The sequence below is a fragment of the Salvelinus namaycush genome, chromosome 3 (genome assembly GCF_016432855.1).
Source record: "Salvelinus namaycush isolate Seneca chromosome 3, SaNama_1.0, whole genome shotgun sequence".
NCBI lineage: Eukaryota > Metazoa > Chordata > Actinopteri > Salmoniformes > Salmonidae > Salvelinus > Salvelinus namaycush.
Window position 1 is genome coordinate 1,465,540 of NC_052309.1, and position 25,531 is coordinate 1,491,070.

General features: G+C 42.9%; 1 protein-coding gene across 1 annotated transcript in view; it reads left to right on the forward strand.

The window, feature by feature from the left end:
• The window catches only part of abca3b (ATP-binding cassette, sub-family A (ABC1), member 3b), an 89,593-nt gene that overhangs the window by 32,568 nt on the left and 31,494 nt on the right, over nucleotides 1–25,531 (forward strand). The window contains exons 5-11 of the mRNA XM_038989526.1: nucleotides 8,218–8,383; nucleotides 11,366–11,625; nucleotides 11,698–11,814; nucleotides 14,201–14,321; nucleotides 21,950–22,123; nucleotides 22,302–22,483; nucleotides 25,022–25,159. Of these exons, the coding sequence (XP_038845454.1) occupies nucleotides 8,218–8,383; nucleotides 11,366–11,625; nucleotides 11,698–11,814; nucleotides 14,201–14,321; nucleotides 21,950–22,123; nucleotides 22,302–22,483; nucleotides 25,022–25,159 (1,158 nt within the window). The remainder of the gene's footprint in view (nucleotides 1–8,217; nucleotides 8,384–11,365; nucleotides 11,626–11,697; nucleotides 11,815–14,200; nucleotides 14,322–21,949; nucleotides 22,124–22,301; nucleotides 22,484–25,021; nucleotides 25,160–25,531) is intronic.

Sequence of the window (25,531 nt, forward strand, 5' to 3'; positions counted from 1 at the left end):
TTCCTGTCTTTTACCTTCTCATTGTCAGAGTGAACACGTTGTTTGCGGAGCATACAACCTATGCTACACTTGTGAGAATAAATACAAATACAAATTCATTCCATTTACGAATTTTGTGACTTTAGTCATAGTCGAAGTAGGACTATAGGATAACTGGCCTGCACGCAAATGTAGGCATAGAAATGTGCCCATTTGGGGGATCTGATATTATTTCTGATTGCCTTAACACACCACCATTAATGAGCTGTGGAGCTTCTCAAAGTCATGTTTTCTTCACCTCAAATAGCAAGCAAACAAAGTCTGTTTTTACATCCATTGAGAATTACAATAGTTCCTCAATGTATTTGAAAAATCGTTCCAGTTCCCTCCCTTTCAATAACCACTCAGTGTGGAAAGGAAAAATATCATGCTCTGATCCAGTGGAAACGTCATAAAATAGGCCTACCTGATTATTTATTATCCCTTAAGCAAATTGCCTAAAGCTGTCTGTCCCGAGCTCACTGGCCCAGAAGGCACAGAATATTTTTTACAATGTTGCAAGTTTGTTAGCTTGTGCCAGACCCAAGTTAATAGTTGATACAATGTTTCAAGTTAGTTGCAGACAGGCCATGCGTAGCCAATGTGATTTTCTATATTTATTTTTATCAGAATATTTTCTACCTTCAGGCTGCAATGTTTTTATTTGTTGGCTTTATATAGGGTATTTTTACATAGTTGGCAATAGCAAAATAAGTTACTTTTTAGGTTTATAATTTTCACTTAGATTTGAATAGAATTATGATTAAACACATGACAATGATTTTGAGATACAAAGACGTATTTCTAAATTAAATGAAACAGTTCCACATAACCATAACTGGCATGCAGATCGGTAGAAATATGAAGATAAATTGGCCTATTACCAGAAACTTCAAGAGATTTAGGGTGGAATCTGCGAAAGCCAGCAGGAGCGGGAGGAGAATGGTCGGGTCAGGTTCTTTATATTTTTTCCCTGGTTATCTTGATCTCTGGCTCCCTCTTGAGTAATTTGTGTCTTATTTCATGTGCGTAAAGCATCAGACAAACTCAAATGTATATAGTTGATTTTAGTACAACACATAGGGTGTGTCTATATATGGAAAAATACGTGTTTAAAAATGTTGATCAATCGATTCGTCAAAAGAACAGACTTTCGGTCGACCAAAATGTTGCACTGTATGCCTGCCCGTTTCCTTACAAACCAATAAATGGTATCTTAGTTTATTCATTCATCATTGGTGAAGGAGATATGCAGGCTTCGAGACTGGGAAGGGACGGGGTGAGGGAACGGGTAGAAGGTAGATGAGATGCATGACCGCGAGCGTATTTGGACGAACTGGGAAAGACCATCTGAATCTTCTCCTTGCTGGATAGAGGGGGAAGACATCAACCAACCCTCTGAACCACGTGGATGTGGTGTTGAAAGATAGATAACGCATGCATTTATTGCTGTCTTCAACCAGGATCTCAGCGATCACTGCCTCATTGCCTGCGTCCGTAATGGGTCTGCAGTCAAACCACCACCCCTCATCACTGTCAAACGCTCCCTAAAACACTTCAGCGAGCAGGCCTTTCTAATCGACCTGGCCCGGGTATTCTGGAAGGATATTGACCTCATTCCGTCAGTAGAGGATGCCTGGTTATTCTTTAAAAGTGTTTACCTCACCATCTTAAATAAGCATGCCCCGTTCAAAAAATGTAGAAACAGGAACAGATATAGCCCTTGGTTCACTCCAGACCTGACTGCCCTTGACCAGCACAAAAACATCCTGTGGCGTACTGCATTAGCATCGAATAGCCCCCGCGATATGCAACTTTTCAGGTAAATCAGGAACCAATATACTCAGGCAATTAGGAAAGCTAAGGCTAGCTTTTTCAAACAGAAATTTCCATCCTGTAGCACAACCTCCAAAACGTCCTGGAACACTGTTAAGTCCATGGAGAATAAGAGCACCTCCTCCCAGCTGCCCACTGCACTGAGGCTAGGAAACACTGTCACCACCGATAAATCTGCGATAATTGAGAATTTCAATAAGCATTTTTCTACGGCTGGCCATGCTTTCCACCTGGCTACCCCTACTCCGGTCAACAGCCCTGCACCCCCCACAGCAACTTGCCCAAGCCTCCCCCATTTCTCCTTCACCCAAATCCAGATAGCCAATGTTCTGAAAGACCTGCAAAATCTGGACCCGTACAAATCAGCCGGGCTAGAAAATCTGGACCCTCTCTTTCCAAAATGATTCTCAGAAATTCTCAGAAACCCCTATTACTAGCCTGTTCAACCTCTCTTTCGTATCGTCAGAGATCCCCAAAGATTGGAAAGCTGCCGCGGTCATCCCCCTCTTCAACGGGGGAGACACTTGTCGTGTCTTTGGCATCATTAAAACTAAAGATTAAACTTTATCAAAAATTCTCTGTAATTATTATTACGTGATTAAACTACTTAATCACGTAACTGTAATTAACTAGGAAGTCGGGGCACCAAGGAAAATATTCAGATTACAAAGTTATAATTTTCCTAATATAACTTTCAGATATTTTAATATCTGATCACTTAGTCTTCTGATTGATGACGTATTCTTTACCTCACGTTAGTCTCATTACAAACGTCGTAAATTGTTGGTTATCTGCACGAACCCAGTCTTCACTATGAGTCATCCATACATCAATTGTCTTAAAATCATTTATTTACTAAGTAATTCACAGAAATGCATAACAAATAGTAGATATGATTACAAGGAAATGATAGGAGAATGTGCCCTAGTGGCCTAAACCGGCATGGCGGCTTGTTAGACAACAGGGGAGTGGGGGGTCAGCTGAGGTGACACTACAGAGTTGAATATTTTAACAATTGAAATGCTAATCCTTTGCACACGCTCACTCATTCGGGAACAATTGCTATCAATATATATATTTACGCTCAGTGTGTCGTCGGGATCTCTGTTGAAAAGTTCGTTTCTGTTGGAGAGTCTGTCCGCCCTCTCTCTCTATCTGTTGTGGTTAGAATGGATAGTTCAGAAAAATGACGCAAGACCATAACTGTGCTCATGGGCGGTCCTCTGATTTAGTTCAACTCCAAAGGGAATTGGAGTTTCTTTCATTAAACAGTCCAAAATCACATTACACAATTTCACAAACAGTATCATCCTCACTCATTCATCTTATACAACAATTAGATGTAAGCCTCATATCTGAGGCTATTGTATAAACAGCGTTATGGTAATGTGGCCATATTGTCTCTCATGACTTTAACACAATTGTACCAAATGGACCAGTTCGTAGCTGGATTCTTCACCGATCTTTCATACCTTCTCCAGAACATAAATGTCGTTCGGTTCTCCAGTTCTGTGAGGTGGAAGAAATTCCTTTGTTCTCTCTATGAAACTCATTCTCTCTCTATACTGTGGCCATGAGGAGATAATCTCCTCCAGGAATTTACGTTACGACCTGAGGTCGCATCAGCCTGAGTGTAGGAGACAGAGAGAGGGGGATGGTGCTCGCTGTACCCAAAGAGGGCAACGTTATGACACACTCTAGACCCAAACTGCTACCGACCTATATCTATCCTACCCTGCCTTTCTAAGGTCTTCAAATTCCAAGTTAAACAGATCAACGACCATTTCGAATCCCACCGTACCTTCTCCGCTATGTAACCTGGTTTCCGAGCTGGTCATGGGTGCACCCCAGCCACGCTCAAGGTCCTAAACGATATCATAACTGCCATTGATAAGAGACAATACTGTGCAGCTGTATTCATCGACCTGGCCAAGGCTTTCGACTCTGTCAATCACCACATTCTTATCGGCAGACTCAACATCCTTGGTTTCTCAAATGACTGCCTCGCCTGGTTCACCAACTACTTCTCAGATAGAGTTCAGTGTGTCAAGGAGGGCCTGTTGTTTGGACCTCTGGCAGTCTCTATGGGGGTGCCACAGGGTTCAAACCTCGGGCCGACTCTTTTCTCTCTATACATCAGTGATGTCGCTCTTGCTGCTGGTGATTCTCTGATCCACCTCTACGCAGACGACATCCTTCTGTATGCTTCTGGTCCTTCTTTGGACACTGTGTTAACTAACCTCCAGACGAGCTTCAATGCCATACAACTCTCCTTCCGTGGCCTCCAACTGCTCTTAAATGCAAGTAAAACTAAATGCATGCTCTTCAACCGATCGCTGCCTGCACCTGCCCGCCTGTCCAACATCACTACTCTGGATGGCTCTGACTTAGAATATGTGAACAACTACAAATACCTAGGTGTCTGGTTAGACTGTAAACTCTCCTTCCAGAGTCACATTAAGCATCTCCAATCCAAAATTAAATCTAGAATCAGCTTCCTATTTCGCAACAAAGCATCCTTCACTCATGCTGCCAAACATACCCTCGTAAAACTGACCATCCTACCGATCCTTGACTTCGGCGATGTCATTCACAGGATAGCCTCCAACACTCTACTCAGCAATTGGATGCAGTCTATCACAGTGCCATCCGTTTTGTCACCAAAGCCCCATATACCACCCACCACTGCGACCTGTACGCTCTCGTTGGCTGGCCCTCGCTTCATATTCGTCGCCAAACCTACTGGCTCCAGGTCATCTATAAGTCTTTGCTAGGTAAAGCCCCGCCTTATCTCAGCTCACTGGTCACCATAGCAGCACCCACAGGTAGCACGCGCTCCAGCAGGTATATTTCACTGGTCACCCCCAAAGCCAATTCCTCTTCGGCCGCCTTTCCTTCCAGTTCTCTGCTGCCAATGACTGGAACGAACTGCAAAAATCACTGAAGCTGGAGACTCATATCTTCCTCGCTAGCTTTAAGCACCAGCTGTCAAAGCAGCTCACAGATCACTGCACCTGTACATAGCCCATCTGTAAATAGCCTAACCAACTACCTCATCCCCATACTGTTATTTATTTTATTTATTTTGCTCCGTTGCACCCCACTATCTCTACTTGCACATTCATCTTCTGCACATCTATCACTCCAGTGTTTGATTGCTATATTGTAATTATTTTGTCACTATGGCCTATTTATTGCTTTTACCTCCCTTATCCTACCTCCTTTGCACACACTGTATATAGACCTTTTCTATTCTATTATTGACTGTATGTTTTGTTTATTCCATGTGTAACTCTGTGTTGTTGTATGTGTCGCTTTGCTTTATCTTGGCCAGTTCGCAGTTGTAAAGGAGAACTTGTTCTCAACTAGCCTACCTGGTTAAATAAAGGTGAAATAAAAAATAAATTACACTATGTGTGTGACCAGTCAGCTTCACTGTACTTTAACCTAGGGTGAGCACATTTCAAAATGCCCAAAAGCGGGACAATGGTATGATTTTACGGGACATTCGTGGGACAGTGTAGCCTACACCTGAATCATTTTTCCACACACAGGCACACACATCTCCCTACCGCAGCACCGAGCGAACTAATTGAAGTGTACCTTGCCTACACTTTTTTTCCTCACACAAAATCTGGGAATATTTTGCCAAGGAATCATTGCTGGTTTGTCTTAGGGAATGTTTAACAGTTAGGAAGAGATTTTTTTAATATGGTATTGAATGAAGTAGCAGCAAATATGTTGAATGAGCAACTAATGAGCATGGACAGCCTCACAAATTTGACAAAATGACCTTATATCTTTGTCTAATATGACTGTTTACTTACAGTAGTAGCTCTTCGTTACACACAATTTGTGTTAGTAGTTAACAGTCCTCTCCAAGTTTAGCTGGAATTTAGCCCGAAAGGATTTGACAAATGTGATTGGCTGATGATGTGACATTGGCCTACGTCTCTTCTTGCGTTGCGCATAATATCAGATCTCAACAACGATTGGAGAAGTGTTTAACATCACCAGCACCACATCCTTGATATTTATCTTGTCGTAAGCTCAACGTGACTTCAAACAAGACCGGTTGGAATGTCACTTCTCAACAAATGAATAGGAAGTCTGACTGAAATACGTGACAAATGTACCTTGTTTCTAAATTAGGGATGTTTTCATTTGTTGGTAAAATGCGGGACATGATTGTTTGGTTGTGGGACGAAAGGCCAAAATGCAGGACTGTCCCGCACAATCTGGGACATGTGGTCACCCTACTTGAACCTTGAACCCAGAATCAGCTCTTTGTTTACATGTGAAAGCATCTGGTTCTCACTGACAGTATTATTGCCCCTCAAACAAATACAATAATCCTGGAGTCACCTGCAGTCCAGCCAAATCCTTGACATGCTAACCTTTAACCACACTTTAGTAATTCCTCCTGGTTTGAGGCTATACAGAACTTTTGCATCTGAGGATGCTCTTGAGCCAAAAGGGTTTGCCTATAGAGACATAAATATTCTACAGAAATGACCTAATTGGACAGAAAGCGGCAGACCTCGACACACCAAAAGCGAAAGCTCCAGTGTTTTTTTTTTTTACCTGTGCAGCAGGAATGACCTGCAGGAAGGAAGTCAGGAAAAAGAGACGAGAATTCCCTGGCTGGGTTGATAGACACCATCCTCCCTATGGAGATTTAACTATGTCACCCTCTCCCAAAAGTTGGTGGGTGAAACGCTCTGTGTATACTATTCTGATGCATCCTGATGCAGTAAAAAAAGAACAAATATAGAAAAAGGAAGTAGGCTTTATGCAACATTTTTGAGGCTGGACACATCACACACTTTTGCTTATCTTATGCAGTTAGTCTGACTCACAGGTTTAGGAAACTGGACCCTGTTTTACCTGAAAGAGGCTCACTCATAGCCCGCTCTGATGGTTGGATGGAGAGCTTGGTTGTGTCCCAAAATGGCACGCTATTCCCTATATAGTGCACTACTTTTGACCAGGGCCTGTTGGGAGATCAAATCAAAATCAAATCAAATTTTATTTGTCACATACACATGGTTAGCAGATGTTAATGCGAGTGTAGCGAAATGCTTGTGCTTCTAGTTCCGACAATGCAGTAATAACCAACAAGTAATCTAACCTAACAATTCCACAACTACTACCTTATACACACAAGTGTAAAGGGATAAAGAATATGTACATAAAGATATATGAATGAGTGATGGTACAGAACGGCATAGGCAAGATGCAGTAGATGGTATAGTGTACAGTCTATACATATGAGATGAGTAATGTAGGGTATGTAAACATAAAGTGGCATAGTTTAAAGTGGCTATTGATACATGTATTACATAAAGATGGCAAGATGCAGTAGATGATATACAGTACAGTATATACATATACATATGAGATGAGTAATGTAGGATATGTAAACATTATATTAAGTGGCATTGTTTAAAGTGGCTAGTGATACATTTTTACATAATTTCCATCAATTCCCAATATTAAAGTGGCTGGAGTTGAGTCAGTATGTTGGCAGCGGCCACTAAATGTTAGTGGTGGCTGTTTAACAGTCTGATGGCCTTGAGATAGAAGCTGTTTTTCAGTCTCTCGGTCCTTGCTTTGATGCACCTGTACTGACCTCGCCTTCTGGATGATAGCGGGGTGAACAGGCAGTGGCTCGGGTGGTTGTTGTCCTTGATGATCTTTATGGCCTTCCTGTGACATCGGGTGGTGTAGGTGTCCTGGAGGGCAGGTAGTTTGCCCCCGGTGATGCGTTGTGCAGACCTCACTACCCTCTGGAGAGCCTTACGGTTGTGGGCGGAGCAGCTGCCATACCAGACGGTGATACAGCCCGACAGGATGCTCTCGATTGTGCATCTAATGAATCATACTGTGTTGTCTTCCTTTCTCTTGTTCTTTTTATTTTCCCTCTTTCATGATCTCTCTCATTCTCCTTCTCTCTCTTCCTCTTTCCATCTGTCTTTTAGCGAGACCTGTGGTCAGTCAGTCCTGAGCAGACTGAGCTGATAGACACTGGGCCTGAGATCATTAAGCTGTCTGTCTGAGAGAGAGGGTCTGTCTGTCTGTCTGGGTAGTACAGAGAGAGGGTCTGTCTGTCTCAGTAGTACAGAGAGAGGGTCTGTCTGTCTGGGTAGTACAGAGAGAGGGTCTGTCTGTCTGTGTCAGTGGAATGTGTTGGTGATTAGGTGTGTGGTGGGCAGAGAGGTAGATGGTGGTGGATCAATATACATCATCTGATCTTTCACATCTACAAAAATAAAATACACTCTTCCAGTTGTTCATAATGTCTTTCTCTCTGTTACTCTCTCTTTCTCTCTCTCCCTCCTCTCCTCCTCCTATCCCCTACAGGTCAGCTACCACCTGCGGTTCAGCTTTAGTCCCCGTAATGCCCCGGCCAAGGAGAAGTCTGAGCTAAACATCAACAATGACTTTGACTGGCACACCCTCAACTTGTTCCCCCTCTTCCAACTGCCCGGGCCCAGGGAGCAGTACGACCTCCAGGGGGGCACGCCTGGTGAGCCTGTACCCTAACCCTAATTGTAACCCTAAACTTAACCCTTAAGCTTAACATAGCCTTTGTACTCGTGAGGACGTGGGTAATGTCCCCACAATGGAGAATGTTCCTTGTTTTACTATCCTTGTGGGGACTTTGAGGGATTTCCAGCACCCATGAGGATAATAATATATACACACACACACACACACACACACACACACACACACACACACACACACACAGTCTTCATATGTTTGTGTTTGCCTGTTCATATTGCCTGTGTACATGTTAAGACAGATTACTGATAAGACAGACAGCAAAAAGAGAGAGATAGTGAGGGAAAGTGTTGAAAGACAAGGGGGGCGGGAAGAAGACGTGAAATGGGAATGATAAATTCAGAGCGAGGCAGAGGGAATTGGAGAGAAGGGTGTAAAAGTATTTTTATGGGTGACTGTCCATTCCAATCATTTCTGTAATAAAAATATTTTGACTTGGCAATCCTGATTATTTGACAGGGCAGAGGAGCAATATAATATTTATAATATTTAAAGGATAAGTACACCATTATACACTCACTGGATGAGAACTCCAGGGTTGTGTTCATTAGGTACCAAACGGACTGAAACAGGGAGGAACTCTCTGGACTGGTCCAATAAGAAATACTCCTTTTTGTGTTCTGTTGCAAAACATTCAGTTGCGTGCCCTAATGAACACCACCCTGATCTGTCATCCATGTTGGTTAATGAGACATTATTGACAGTGAATGTTTTCAAGCAGGAACAGTGGATCAGAGCCAGATACGAGAGGAAGGAGTTTGTGTGTGTGGAGAGACAGTAGCTGTCTGAAGCATGACAAACACTTTTTTTTTTAAATTAAATGCAACTCTACTTTGCATAAAAGTGACCCCTAAGTGGCATATACAATATAAAATGTAAACCTGTACTCCTACACAGGAGGGTTTAACCAACTGCCGCAGTCAGGTGCACTGTCATTATCTCGTGTTCACAGATCACACACTCGATGGGAGAGCTTTAGCTATTTGCACAGCCCCTTGAAAGATAACCTTTCCTCCTTGCTCCCGCTGTGTTCCCATGGCAACCCTTGCTCTGTGTCACAGGGCAACAGTGTTTGGCTGAGCCCTGTAATCTAGTGATACCCCTTTGTCACACTACCTTTCTGACCCAAATGGTATTTTTCACAGCTTTGTCTCTTTGTCTTTTCTTTTTTTTTGTCCATCCATATGTATTCACTTTTCTCTCTGATAAATGGTGATGGCTCAGATATTTGTAAAAATATTTTCCAGAATATATCCAGAAACGATGGTGGTGGTGGTTGCGTAACAAGTAATGTATTAAATAGAAAATAGGATGTTTGTTCATGGCTCCAGATCCTCCATCTTAGACCCTGCCCTTTTGATTCCCTTCCTCCTTCCGCTTTGAAGCTATGTCAATATTCTGTCTCCCAAAAGAGGAAGAGATTATGAACGAGTGATGAGAACAGAAGAGAGCTGGCGTTCTGGTGTCCTCTACTGAGCCAGACCTTTGATCTCAAAATAAGTGGCTGTGTTAATGTGTCTCTAATGGGAGATATCAGGGTCATATTTATTAAAGGACACAATGGAAAACATTTACGAAAATGTTTCAGTGTTAAAAAAAATAAAAAAATTGGTGCCTAATGAATATGGCCCAAGGCTAGCCTAGAGGAAACCATTCCAGTCTACATGACAATAACCACAAAGAGTTTCAGTCAGAATTCATGAATTTTAAATATGGATAACAATTTTAAAGGGTTCATCATTACTGAGGCCTACCTCTTGCCTCTTAATGCCGTCTATCCCTTCATCAGTTCAGATTGTTCAGTGAGTAGCTGTTGTCATCATTTTCAGATCAGTATATGTTAAAATGAACTTCTGGTGGGGTAAAGGAATGATCTGGTAAAAAGTTCAGAATGAGTCCTCATTTCCTGTTTATCTCCATTGTAATGGAAGAGTGTCATACTTAGAACCAGACGTTTTTTTCCCACCAGTATACAGTATGACATGAACAGGAAAAACAATGGGTCCAAGGTATAGACGCCGAGAATGGGCCCTAGTAAGATGGCGGATGGCGGATAAGGCAGATGTTTTACATGGCCCCAGCCGATGAATTTTTTTTGTTTGTTTATTTGCGTTGTTTGTAACAAATTGTTTTACTTATTTTGTACATGATGTTGCCGCTACCGTCTCTTATGACCGAAAATAACTTCTAGACCACAGGACTGCGATTACTCACCACGGACTAGCAGAATCCTTTTTTTCCTTTCATGACTCTGACGAGCCTGACGCAAAGGATATACTGCTTCCTCGGGAACAGGCCCCGATCCCCGTGATCTGCGTGAAGAGGAGGCGTAGAATTAGGGGCCGAAGGTCTGCCATCTGAGAATTCGTAGGCGATCGAAGAAACCCCCACTTCCCTCCACTCTGCTAGCAAATGTGCAATCTTTGGAGAATAAAATCGATGAGTTACGGGGAATATTAAACTACCAACGGGACGTTAAAAACTGTAACATCTTCTGCTTCACGGAGTTGTGGCTGAATGACGACAATATCATCATACAGCTGGCTGGTTATACGATGTACCGGCAGGATAGAACATAGGCGTCTGGTAAGACAAGGGGCGGCAGTCTATGTATTTTTGTAAACAATAGCTGGTGCATGATATATAAGGAAGTCTCGAGCTATTGCTCGCCTGAGAGTTTTCATCTGTATTCTTTGTAGCTGTTTACATACCACCACAGACTGATGCTGGCACTAGCACTGAACTGAATGAGCTGTATTCCGCCATAAGCAAACAGGAAAACATGACTTGGGTTTTACAGACTAACTTTGTCAGGAGACTGATTAAAGAAACTCCCTAGGCTGTAGCCCATGTTTGCAATGATCCATGGGGAGGAATGCACAAGGGCCCACATTGTGAGAATTGGGATGCAGTTATTCTAACATAACCTGGTTCCTCTCCGTAGGTTACTTCCGCGAGGGCTTCCTGGCAGTGCAGCATGCGGTCAACCAGGCCATCATGCGTTCCTATAACAGCACAGGAGCAGCCTGGCTCCTCTCCCACACCCGGGTGGTCCTCCGCCGATTCCCCTTCCCGCCGTTCATCTACGACGTGTTCATCCTGGCCATCCAGAACCAGCTGCCCCTCCTCCTGGTGCTCAGCCTCACCTATACCTCCCTGAACATTGTGAGGGCCGTGGTGCAGGAGAAGGAGAGGAAGCTCAAGGTGGGTGAGGGGGTGAAGTGGTAGATTACCTGTCAGTCGAGCAAACTGTCAATCTCACTCTACTCTCTACAGGAGTACATGCGGATGATGGGCCTCAGTAACTGGCTGCACTGGACGGCCTGGTTCCTCATGTTCTTCCTCTTCCTCGCCATTTCCATGTTCTTCGTCACGCTGCTCTTCTGCATCAAGGTGAGTTTGCACTTTACATAACTGTTATGTTACAAAACACAAACAAAAACCCTTAACTAGTCTTTTCTTTCTATTGCTTTGAGGGGCATGATTCTTCATTGTCACTTGTTTTTTCAACTGTTCACCTCTTGACTAACGAGGTCACGTCAAGAGAATGTCTCTGACTAGCAGTACCTGGCTGAATAAGGGTGATATAATAAAGATGAGTGTCCTCAACAGTACCTGGCTAAAGAAGTTTTATATACAGTGCCTAAATTCAAAATTGATTGACTAGATTTTTTTTCTCACCATCTATATACAATACCCGATCATGACGAAGTGAAAACATGTTTTAGAAATATTTGCACATTTATTGAAAATGAAATACAGAAATATTTAATCTACATAAGTATTCACACCCCTGAGTCAGTACTTTGTCAGCAATTACAGCTGCGAGTCTTCCTACATTTTCTCCTATCACAGCCATTAGACTCTGTAACTGTTTTAAAGTCACCATTGGCCTCACGATAAAATCCCTGAGCGGTTTCCTTCCTCTCTGGCAACGGAGTTAGGAAGGACGTCTATCTTTGTAGTGATTAATTAAGGTGTAATTAATTTATATGTCATCTACCAATAGTAGTCATTGGAAAACCTCCCTGGTCTTTGTAGAGTCCATGCAACTTATTATGTGGCTTGTTAAAACCTCTAGGGGGCAGTATTTTGACGTCTGGATGAAAAGCGTGCCCAAAGTAAACTGCCTGTTACTCAGGCCCAGAAGCTAGGATATGAATATAATTGGTAGATTTGAATAGAAAACACTCCAAAGTTTCTAAAACTGTTAAAATAATGACTGTGAGTATAAAATAACTGATATGGCAGGCGAAAATCCGAGGACGAACATCCAAAAAAAGAAACATTTCAGCCTACCACTGTTTCCAATGGCTGTCATGTTTAATGTGAGCCGAAAACCTCCCAGATTGCAAGTCCTAGGGCTTCCACTAGATGTCAACAGTCTTTAGAAAGAGTTTTTGGAAAAATGAGCTAGAGTTTGTAGTTTTTCTAAGTGGCTCCCATTTTGGATGTAGTATTTTTATGCGCGTGGATGAGAGCGTGTTCTTTGTTGTTTATCTCCGGTAAAGACAATAACGGTTCTCCGTCTTAAATTTTATAGTTTAAAGTCGTATTAGGGTACCTGAGGTTTGATTATTAACGTTGTTTGACTTGTTTGAAGAAGTTTATTGGTTACGTTTGGGATTCATTTTGTATGCATTTTGAAGGAGGGAAACCGGTGGATTATTGAATGAAGTGCGCCAGCTGAGTTTTTGGGGATATAAAGAAGAACTTTATCGAACAAAAGGACCATTTGTGATGTAGCTGGGACCTTTTGAGTGCCAACAGAAGAAGATCTTCAAAGGTAAGGCATTTATTATATCGCTATTTCTGACTTTCGTGGCACACCTGCCTGGTTGAAATATGTTTTTAATGCTTTTGTGTGGGGGCGCTGTCCTCAGATAATCGCATGGTGTGCTTTCGCCGTAAAGCCTTTTTAAAATCGGACACAGCGGCTGGATTAACAAGAAGTTAAGCTTTATTTTGATGTTTAACACTTGTATTTTCATTAATGTTAAATATTACTATTTCTGTCATTTGAATTTGGCGCTCTGCAATTTCACCGGATGTTGTCGAGGTGGGTCGCTAGCGGAACGCCTGCGCCAGAAAGATTAAGCCAATGTTTACTTCTGAACTGAGTTAGGTTTGCCATAACAATGGGGTTGAATACTTAGACTCAAGACATTTCTTCTTTTTTTTCATTTGTTATTAATTTGTAAACAATTCTAAAAACAATTCCTCTTTGACATTAATGGGGTATTGTGTGTAGGCCAGTGACAACAATCTCAATCCATTTTTATTCAGACTGTAACACAACAAAATGTGGATAAAGTCTAGGGGTGTGAATACTTTCTGAAGGCACCATAATAAAGATGAGTGTCAACTGCATTGTTTCTTAAACCATGGTTTGGGACCCAAAGTGGGCCCTGAGCATGTGAGAGGTGGGTTGCGACACACCTCTCACACTATTTCTTCTTAATTTGGGTTGTTCGGGGACAGTACATTTCTCATTTGGATCTCGAGCTGAAAAAGCTTAACATCCTCTAGTCTACTGGATCTCCATCTGTCCAGGGTCGTGTTAATTAGACACCAAATGAAAGAAAACTGTCAAACGTGGAAGGACTACCTAAAATTTTCCAATAAGAAATGCTTGTTTTTGTTCTGTGTTTCAAAAGGTTTTACTACGTTTTTTCTACGGTGTGCCCTAATGAACCCGAACCCAGGTGTCTGTGTCCAATGCAGTGTGTTTAGTATTCATGATGATAATGATGTTCTTTCCTGTCCTGGCCCTTTCTAGGTGAGCCCTAATGGAGCTGTGTTGACCTATAGTGACCCCACCCTGGTCTTTGTCTTCCTGCTTGTCTTCGCCGTGGCAACCATCAACTTCAGCTTCATGATCAGTGCCTTCTTCTCAAGAGGTGTGTGTGTTTGTGTGTGTGTGTGTGTTTCAAGAGGTTTGTTTGTGTGTGTCTCAAGATGTCTGTCCGGCCTTCCATCTGTCTGTTTATTCATGGTTTTCTAAAACCTCAGCTGTCTTATGCTATCTGAGAGATGCTCCATTGTGTGTAGTATGTTCTGTTACAGTTGAAGTCAGGAGTTTACATACACTTAGGTTGGAGTCATTAAAATGTGTTTTTCAACCACTCCACACATTTCTTGTTAACAAACTATAGTTTTGGCAAGTCGGTTAGGACATCTACTTTGTGCATGACACAAGTAATTTTTCTAACAATTGTTTACAGACAGATTATTTCACTTATAATTCACTGTATCACAATTCCAGTGGGTCAGAAGTTAACATACACTAAGTTGACTGTGCCTTTAAACAGCTTGGCAAATTCCAGAAAATTATGTCATGGCTTTAGAAGCTTCTGATAGGCTAATTGACATAATTTGAGTCAATTGGAGGTGTACCTGTGGATGTATTTCAAGGCCTACCTTTGAACTCAGTGCCTCTTTGCTTGACATCATGGGAAAATCAAAAGAAATCAGCCAAGACCTCAGAAAAAACATTGTAGACCTCCACAAGTCTGGTTCATCCTTTGGAGCAATTTCCAAAAGCCTGAAGGTACCACGTTCATCTGTACAAGCAATAGTACGCAAGTATAAACACCATGGGACCACGCAGCCGTCATACCGCTCAGGAAGGAGACGCGTTCTGTCTCCTCGAGATGAACGTACTTTGGTGCGAAAAGTGGAAATCAATCCCAGAACAACAGCAAAGGACCTTGTGAAGATGCTGGAGGAAACGGGTACAAAAGTATCTATATCCACAGTAAAATGAGTCCTATATTGACATAACCTGAAAGGCTGCTCAGCAAGGAAGAAGCCACTTCTCCAAAACCGCCATAAAATAGCCAGACTACGGTTTGCAACTGCACATAGGGACAAAGATCATACTTTTTGGAGACATCCTCTGGTCTGATGAAACAAAAATAGAACTGTTTGGCCATAATGACCATCGTTATATTTGGAGGAAAAAGGGGGATGCTTGCAAGCTGAAGAACATCATCCCAACCGCGAAGCACTGGGGTGGCAGCATCATGTTATGGGGGTGCTTTGCTGTAGGACGGACTGGTGCACTTCACAAAATAGATGGCATCATGAGGGAGGAAAATGATGTTGATATATGGAAGCAACATCTCAAGACATCAGTCAGGAAGTTAAAGCTTGGTCGCAAATGTGTCTTCCAAATGGACAATGACCCCAAGCATACTTCCAAAGTTGTGGCAAAATGGCTTAAGGACAACAAAGTCAAGGTATTGGAGTGGCCATCACAAAGCCCTGACCTCAATCCCATAGAAAATTTGTGGGCAGAACTGAAAAAGTGTGTGCGAGCAAGGAGGCCTAAAAACCTGACTCAGTTACACCAGCTCTGTCAGGAGGAAGGGACCAAAATTCTTATCATGGGAAGCTTGTGGAAGGCTACCCAAAATGTTTGACCCAAGTTAAACAATTTAAAGGCAATGCTACTAAATACTAATTGGGTGTATGTGAACTTCTGACCCACTGGGAATGTGATGAAAGAAATAAAAGCTGAAATCATTCTCTCTACTATTATTCTGACATTTCACATTCTTAAAATAAAGTGGTGATCCTAACTGACCTAAGACAGGGAATTTCTACTAGGATTAAATGTCAGGAATTGTGAAACTGAGTTTAAATGTATTTGGCTGAGGTGTATGTAAACTTCTGACTTCAACCGTAAATGTAGTGTGCTTCATATTATTTGACTCTCCTGAGGTTGTTTAGTCTTTCCTCTGAGTGAACAGCAGTAAACCAGCTCCATCAGTCATTGGAGCCTGGAAGATGGGCAACCAAATGTCTATTCAGCCTCATGGAATAATAAAACAGTCACTCAACGTGACAAACTGGAACAAAGAGAGAGGAGATGTGGTGAAAAACCTGTATGTCTACACATTTATGTTTAGCAGCCAATACACATGCTTGGGAGGTTTAGAATAATCAATTGTTTATGTTCTAATCGAAGGCGATTGATGCTATATGATGCATTACATTTCCAGTTCTACACATCCTGGGTGTTGAGCTAATAATCTCATTTCCAGTTCTACACATCCTGGGTGTTGAGCTACTAATCTCATTTCCAGTTCTACACATCCTGGGTGTTGAGCTAATAATCTCGGCACAATGCTGATGTTGCTTTCTTAGCCCTGCTGGTGTGGTCAGAGTTGTCCTGTACTGGAAAGATGACTTGTGAGATTAGCAAAAATAATGTCAACAAGTCTCCGGACTGACTTTTACAGAGGTTGTGTGGTTGTTTCTGTTCACCGTTGTCAGGGTTATGTTCAGAAAGGCACACTGTAGAAAAAAGTTTCAAAACGTAAAACAAAAATAAGTGTTTCTTATTGGACAAGTTCAGAGGGTACCTCCTCATTTCACTCAGTTTCGGAAGGTTTTCTTGGTTTGTGCCGACTGAACATGACTGAGGATTAAAGCACAGCCAATCACACACAGCCAATCTCACACAGGCTCATTTAGTTATTGCTAATATAATAACCTCACTCAAAAAGGAAATGGTGATTATTAAATGGCCTTCAGTTGATTATGCTTGATTGTCCTTTATCATTTCTCTTTCACAATTTCTTTCTTCTATACTTTCATATCTTTTCGAACAAAAAAGTCCAGTCCAATTTCTCCAAATCGTTCCTCAACAAAAGAGTGCAGATAGAGATTAAAATGATCTGTGATTGTGTTCAAGACCAATTTGGACTCTGGTGTAATCAGGCAAGCTGTTATTTACTCCCAGCAGTCATACAATTTCTGTCAGGCTTTGGCTGTTAAAAGAGTAGCTGAAAGCTTAGCAAATTAAAACCTTGAAATTGTGTCTGATTACGGTGTGCATGATATTTTCTCCTGCTTTTTTTGGGGGGGTATTGGTTGGGTGTGTAACATACAGTATGATGTCATTATTAGAGTAGGGCGAGAAAGGGCTTTTAGCTGGCCTCAGCTGTGCCTGCCCCTAGTCACAACAGGACCCCTCTCCAGGTGGCCTTCCGCTGCCTGAAACTCTGACCTCCTGCAGAGTTAGGTGAGTGGGTATTCCCATTGACGGGCTCCTCGGCATGACTCTGCAAAGGGTGCTTCATTTAAATTCAGGAAGCAAACTGAAACATAATTTCTTCATTGCTTTTTGCTTCTTGCTTCTTGCTGGTAGTAATGGAGGAATCAGCCAGACCTGAATGTTGGGGTCCACTGGGGACTGGATCGGGGGTTGATGTGGATGGAGGGACCCTTTGTGGGCTGTGGAGTCAGGTTTTTAGTGTCTTGCGTTTAGAGATGAGGCCTTTCTTCCTTTGTCTTTATTTCTCCCTGTCTCTCTCTCAATTCAATTTCATTTTAAGGGGCTTTATTGGCATGGGAAACATATGTTTGCATTGCCAAAGCAAGTGAAATAGATAATGAACAATAAAACATTTACTGTAAACATTACACTTACAAAAGTTCCAAAATTATAAAGACATTTCAAATGTCATATTATGTCTATATACAGTGTTGTAATGATGTGCAAATGGTTAAAGTACAAAAGGGAAAATAAATAAACATAGATATGGGTTGTATTTACAATGGTGTTTGTTCTTTACTGGTTGCCCTTTTCTTGTGGCAACAGATCACAAATCTTGCTGCTGTGATGGCACACTGTGGTATTTCACCCAATAGATATGGGAGATTATCAACATTGGATTTGTTTTCGAATTCTTTGTGGGTCTGTGTAATCTGAGGAAAATGTCTCTGTCTCACGCTCTCTATCGCCTAATTTATTTTTATTGTTTTACCTCTCCCCCATTTGTCAGGAAAAGGTAGAGTAGCTCATATCCCCTTATCTCTCCACCTCTCCTCACTCTTTCTCCCTCTCCTACTGTCAGGTAGACACCCTGGCCTCTCTGGGGACTGAATTATTAATGTCCCTAGGAGGGAAAGCAGGTGGAATAGGATTCAAGATGACAAATGTTTTCTGTGAGTAATGTTTCTCACGTTCTTTCTCTCTCTCTCGGCGCTCTCTCACTCTCTCGGCGCTCTCTCACTCTCTCGGCGCTCTCTCACTCTCTCGGCGCTCTCTCACTCTCTCGGCGCTTTCTCACTCTCTCGGCGCTCTCTCACTCTCTCGGCGCTCTCGCTCTCTCTCGGCGCTCTCGCTCTCTCTTCGCTCTCGCTCTCTCTGCGCTCTCTCTGCGCTCTCGCTCTCTCTACGCTCTCGCTCTCTCTGCGCTCTCGCTCTAGGCGCTCTCGCTCTCTCTAGGCACTCTCGCTCTCTCTCGGTGCTCTCTCTCTCTCTCTCGGCGCTCTCTCTCTCTCGGCGCTCTCTCTCTCTCTCTCTCGGCGCTCTCTCTCTCTCTCTCTCGGCGCTCTCTCACTCTCTCGGCGCTCTCACTCTCTCGGCGCTCTCGCTCTCTCTGCGCTCTCGCTCTCTCTGCGCTCTCGCTCGGCGCTCTCTCTCTCGGCGCTCTCGCTATCTCTCTCGGCACTCTCTCTCTCTCGGCGCTCTTTGTCTGTGTTCAGATGGGTTGAGCTGCACACAGACTCTCATCTGCCCTCTTCTTCTTCTTCTCATAAAGGAATGTTATCTCTCTCTGTCTCTCTCGTTCTCCAAAGGAACAGATAATGGAAACGTAGTAGTTTCTATGTACGTACGCTCCATTCAGGCATAAAGCAGCACATTGTCAGCCGCAAGTGGGTTTTCCCAGGGCCCTAGTCATTTCACAGGAAGAATAGGGAGCAAGATGAACGTATTGAGGTATTTCTGTTGCACAATGCATCTCTTTGTTTTCTCTCCTCTATTTCTCCACCCATTTCTCTCTTCCTTTACTGTCCTGTCTGAAGGTTCTGTAGAAGCTGACCACTCAACAACAACACAGTTTGACAGTTGCTTTATAAAACAGTGATGGTGCAGTGGACCCATGCATTGTGACTATAGCTCTCCCTACGTTTTCGAGAATCCTATCGGTGTAGACTGTTATCATACAGACTTTTCTAAGCATGCAGACCATTCTTATACAGACCTTCTGAAGGCTGTGCCTATGGGGTCATTAGAGCAATTGCCTGGATGTCGGTGAAGCTGAAGAGAAGTGTTCATTCACACCTTGTGTACCTGTCATCACATCATCATGCTTCTCACACCTCTTTGTGTACATCAGTTCATCAAGGTGTGTGTGTGCTGAGATATGTTGCCTTTCACAAGGACGACTAGTGTGACAGGAACTATAAAAGCCACAAGTACAACATACTTTGTTATTCATAAAGTGTTGAGCATTTCCCATAGACTGTCTTTTGTTTTTGGTATCCATTTGGCATCTACACCGTGTCATGTCTGGACTATCATTACATGTGAAGACTTATTTATATCAAATCAGTTTTCTAGGTTTAATTATTACGTGATTAAACTAATCATGTAAACATCAATTAACTAGGAAGTCGGGGTACCACGGAAAATGTTGAGATTTACAGTTATAATTTTCCAAATATAACTCTTCAGATATTTTAATATCTGATCAATTAGTCTTCTATTAATTAATTATTATTATTATCTCATCAGTTCTCATTACTGAATGTCGCAAACCCTTGGATATCTGCACTAACCCTCAATCATGAATCAGCGATATACAAATTGGCTTAATTATTTATTTACTAACTAACTAAATAATCACACAGAATTACTTAACAAACAAACAGTAGATATTTGGGTTACTACATGATACAAAGAAAAAGTCCCTAGCGGACAAAGCCAATATGACGGCTTGGTAAACAAAGGAAAGGGGTGGGGACTGAAAGAGTGGGAGAGACAAAATGGATTCACTACACACAGTGGATAATTATATTCACTGAAATGCTAATCCTTTGCACATGAACGTCCGCTCATTCGAGAATAATTGCAATGTATATATTTATGCCCCTATGTCATTGTTGTCTTCTCTGTTGGAATCCCCTGTCTGTCTGCTGGAGAGTCAGTTCATCAGAGAGTCTCTGGTTAACTTCCCCAGAAGTCACCATGTCCTTCGTGGTTGTAGATGGTTAGAATGGATACTTCAGAGTACGATTCGGAAATGCTGTCATAGCTACTTTGGCGGGTGTCGGTGTTCTCGTTCTAGACTTACGTAATTTCTAGCTGCAGACTAGTAATTATACGTCTAAGATTTGCTCTTATTCTGTATTGATCGATAGTCTCAGAGTTTAAACATTTCCAGCCGTGTAGCCAAAACTACAGCTATATGGTTTATAAAATTGTAGCCATTCCAACGTGGTGACTCTGTCCCGGCGTTCTCTGACTTAATGTATATTTTGTAGGAAGTGGGTTTTATACTCTGTGGAAAAAGGGGTGGTTCTATGACGCCTGATGTAATGTCTGGGCTCACGGGGGTGTGGCCACTGACTAGTTAAAACTTTATAACTAAACTGTTCAACTGTTCTACCTGTTCAACTGTTCTGCCTGTGGCTATGGAATCCTGACCTGTTCACCGGACGTGTTACCTGTCCCAGACCTGCTGTTTTCAACTCTCTAGAGACAGCAGGAGCGGTAGAGACACTCTGAATGATCGGCTATAAAAAGCCAACTGACATTTACTCCTGAGGTGCTGACCTGTTGCACCCTCGACATCCACTGTGATTATTATTATTTGACCCTGCTGGTCATCTATGAACATTTGAACATCTTGGCCATGTTCTGTTATAATCTCCACCCAGCACAGCCAAAAGAGGACTGGCCACCCCTCATAGCCTGGTTCCTCTCTAGGTTTCTTCCTAGGTTCTGGCCTTTCTAGGGAGTTTTTCCTAGCCACCGTGCTTCTACACCTGCATTGCTTGCTGTTTGGGGTTTTAGGCTGGGTTTCTGTACAGCACTTTGAGATATCAGCTGATGTAAGAAGGGCTTTATAAATACATTTGATTTGATTTTGATTTGACAACTAAACAAGTATCTCATTTAGAAGGCCATCGTGACATTACATCTTCTCACAAATAGTTTCATATTCAATCATATATTTTACACAACATTCAGGTAGAAAACGAATAACTGAGAAATGTACTTCCAGAGCTACCGTTATTCTGTGCTACCATCCTTCCTGATGTCACAAAAAAACAGGTTTGACAGGATTGTTCTTTAAATACCCACGGACCATTTCCACATTCTCAAAAATAGAAATATTGTTTAATCCTCCAATTTTTGGGAATAGGAGTTGAACCAAGAGTTGAACCTTTGTTCCATAGGTTTATTTCCCCCCTCTTTCTGTATGACCAGGGGGAGAGAGTCTCTGCCAGGAATTTATGACCTGTCGTAAAGTCAAAACTTGTGGTCTGAGTGAGAGACGGGGGGATCCACGATATACACCCCAAAGGGCCACGTCGTGACAACTGTTTTCCCCCCTCCAGACCTTTCGCTCTCAGCATGTTTAAGGAGAACAGTTTGAGCAAGGCCATCTACAAAATCCCTAATGACAAGTTATTTGGGATCCAAGGGGATTTGTAGATCAGTGATTCTTTGCAGTCTGACTGCTATAATCTATCTCAAACACACTCCGTCTCTCTCCCTCTCCAGCCAATGTGGCGGCGGCGGCGGGCGGCTTCATCTACTTCCTGTCCTACCTGCCGTACGTGTTTCTATGGCCTCGCTACGACCTGCTGAGCCACGCCCAGAAGGTGTCTGCCTGCCTCATCTCCAATGTGGCCATGGCCATGGGAGCGCAGCTACTGGGCATGTTTGAGGGAAAAGGTGAGCCATGTTCACATGTTAACACAGAGTGACGCACACACACACTCATACCAATGTTGTGTTTAAATACCAACACTTCAATTATGAGTCTTCACAATCTATACACAATCGATTTCAAATGTCTCTACCCAACTTTACTCCCTCTGTCTCCTCCCATCCCCCCCCCCCCTTCCCTCAGGCACGGGGATCCAGTGGTGTAACCTGTTTGAGTCGGTGACGGTGGACGATGACTTCTCCCTGGCCCAGGTGCTGGGGCTGCTGCTGCTGGATGCCCTGCTCTATGGCCTGGTGGCCTGGTACGTGGAGGCTGTGTTCCCAGGGGAGTACGGAGTCCCCCTGCCCTGCTACTTCTTCCTACTGGTACGTAGGAGTGGGTGTAGCTTGTGTCTGGGTGGTGGTGGTGGTGTGGGGGGGAGATTGGTGTGTGTACATGAAGTCAGTGTTCCCAGGGGAGAAATCTATTAGAGCAGGGGTGTCCAACTCATTTCATGGAGAGCTGAGTGTCTGCAGGTTTTTTCAAATTAAGCCCTAAACAAACGTGTGGAAATTCCTTACTGTTCAAGTTCAAGGAAGGAGTAAAAACATGCAGACACTCGGCACTCCGTGGAATGAGTTTGACACATGCGCGTTAGAGCTTTGGCCGTTGACCCCTAGTCTGAGAGGAATGCAGAATGACAAATTATTTTTATTTGCAAGAAATATCAGGAAGTATATGTTGTGTCAGACAGTGAGAGTGAGGCTGGCTGTGTTTCCAGGACTGGAAACCCAAACATGTTCATTAGGGCACACAATAGCACAATGTTTTGCAATGGAAGACGTTGGGTCCCTGACGAATTTGATACCACGATAGGGGTCCTCAGCCCCATAAAGTTTGAGAACCCCTGCATTAGGGTTAGACAGATGTCTTTGGTTCCTTCAAGGTCCACTAGGGTTAGACATGTCTTTGATGGTTCCTTTAAGATCCACTAGGGTTAGACAGATGTCTTTGATGGTTCCTTTAAGGTCCACTAGGGTTAGACATGTCTTTGATGGTTCCTTTAAGATCCACTAGGGTTAGACAGATGTCTTTGATGGTTCCTTTAAGATCCACTAGGGTTAGACAGATGTCTTTGATGGTTCCTTTAAGGTCCACTAGGGTTAGACACATGTCTTTGATGGTTCCTTTAAGGTCCACTAGGGTTAGACACATGTCTTTGATGGTTCCTTTAAGGTCCACTAGGGTTAGACACATGTCTTTGATGGTTCCTTTAAGGTCCACTAGGGTTAGACAGATGTCTTTGATGGTTCCTTTAAGGTCCACTAGGGTTAGACACATGTCTTTGATGGTTCATTTAAGGTCCACTAGGGTTAGACACATGTGTTTGATGGTTCCTTTAAGGTCCACTAGGGTTAGACACATGTGTTTGATGGTTCCTTTAAGGTCCACTAGGGTTAGACACATGTCTTTGATGGTTCCTTTAAGGTCCACTAGGGTTAGACACATGTCTTTGATGGTTCCTTTAAGGTCCACTAGGGTTAGACACATGTCTTTGATGGTTCCTTTAAGGTCCACTAGGGTTAGACACATGTCTTTGATGGTTCCTTTAAGGTCCACTAGGGTTAGACACATGTCTTTGATGGTTCCTTTAAGGTCCACTAGGGTTAGACACATGTCTTTGATGGTTCCTTTAAGGTCCACTAGGGTTAGACACATGTCTTTGATGGTTCCTTTAAGGTCCACTAGGGTTAGGGTTAGAGGAGAGGGGGAGGAGGGAGGAGAGGGAGATGTTCTTAATAGTCACTTAGCATTAAACAGGTCAGACTAGGAGGATTTAGATTGACTACCAGTAAGATAGACTAAGATGATCACATTTTCATTGAATCTGTGCTGGAAGGGAAACATGTATTTCATTTGCTGACGTGGTATCCAGTAATGAACAATGGTCTTAGTCGGCGTGAGTTGGCTTGATAGAGAGAGACAGGGAAATTACAAACTCTAGACACCAATACAATGCTCTTGTATTGTCCATTTCCATGGAAATTCATTTTGTGAGTTCAGCAGTGCTGCAGTAGTGCTTACTCCCTCCCTACTCAGTTAACCATTCCATAGTCGTTTACATTATTGTAATTGTAATTGTAATTTATATCCTTACGGAATAACGAGCATGGGATGGATAGCTAATTAATTAAGCATAAAACGGCCCACCCACTTCCTCATCCCGACCTTAATTTACAGTCATAGCTGTTGTTCTCCTTCAAGAGGGCCGTTTTGTTGATTTAGTTTGGTGTGTGTGGTGCATGGTTTCCCAAACTCGGTCCTCAGGACCCTAAGCGGTGCACGTTTTGGTTGTTGCCCTAACAATACACAGCTGATTTCAAATAATCAACGAATCATCTAGCTTTGATCATTTGAATTGGCTGTGTAGTGTTAGGGCAAAAATCGAAACGTGGAGCCCTTGGGGTCCCGAGGAGCGAGTGTGGGAAACGCTGGTGTAGTGTCTTGATAAGGAGCAGAGAGGCAGACAGGTTTTGTAACAACTCAATGACTTCCCCATTAGCAGCTGTATCGGGTGGTTTTGTTTTGGATGCATTGTCATTGACCTTAGTTTGGGTCTCACTGAATGTTTTCCAAAGCCCCTGCTAACACACCTGACTCCAATAATCAACTAATCATGATCTTCAGTTTAGAATACTATTAGTTTCATCAGCTGTGTTGACTAGGGATGGGGGAAAAGTGTGACACTACTCCGGCCCCGAGGACTGGAGTTGCCATCCCTAACTAGGTTAATGTTTACTCCATAGACAAGACCCATGATAGAGGCATCTTTCTGATACTGACCATAAGGGTACGAGCTGAGGAAAGAGAAGCATTCCACTTATTTTCTTTCTCCCATTTCCTTTCTCTCCCTCCCTCTCCAGCCGTCCTACTGGTGCAGCAGCCCCCGCATGGCCATGGTGAAGGAAGAGGAAGACGTGGAGAAGGCTCTGAAGGGAGAGTTCATCGAGGAGGAGCCAGCTGGACTGGTCTCAGGAGTCAAGATCAAACACCTGAACAAGGCAAGGTCTTAAATGCAAGCTGTCCACCCAGTCCCAATTCGATCCCTACCCCTCCCTTTGGCTGTAACCCTATGATGTCTGCAGATCTGTAGAGTGGAAGCAACACGGTGGAAGCTCCTCCACTACACTGCTTATACTGTCCAGTCTCTTCAGCTCCCTATACATAGAAGGTTTGGGCCAAGGAGTTGGGAGCGAATTGAGACTGAGACATCAAGTGGTTGAACACGTTTTTACAAAAAAAGAAAGAAACCCCCTTGTAGCTTTACCATTATGGGAGTGTGCCTTTATTTCAGTGTGGTCCTCAACATGTAAAAGAGCATCTCATTTCATATTGTTATGTAATGATGTTTTTGAACTGGAACTAGGCAGGAG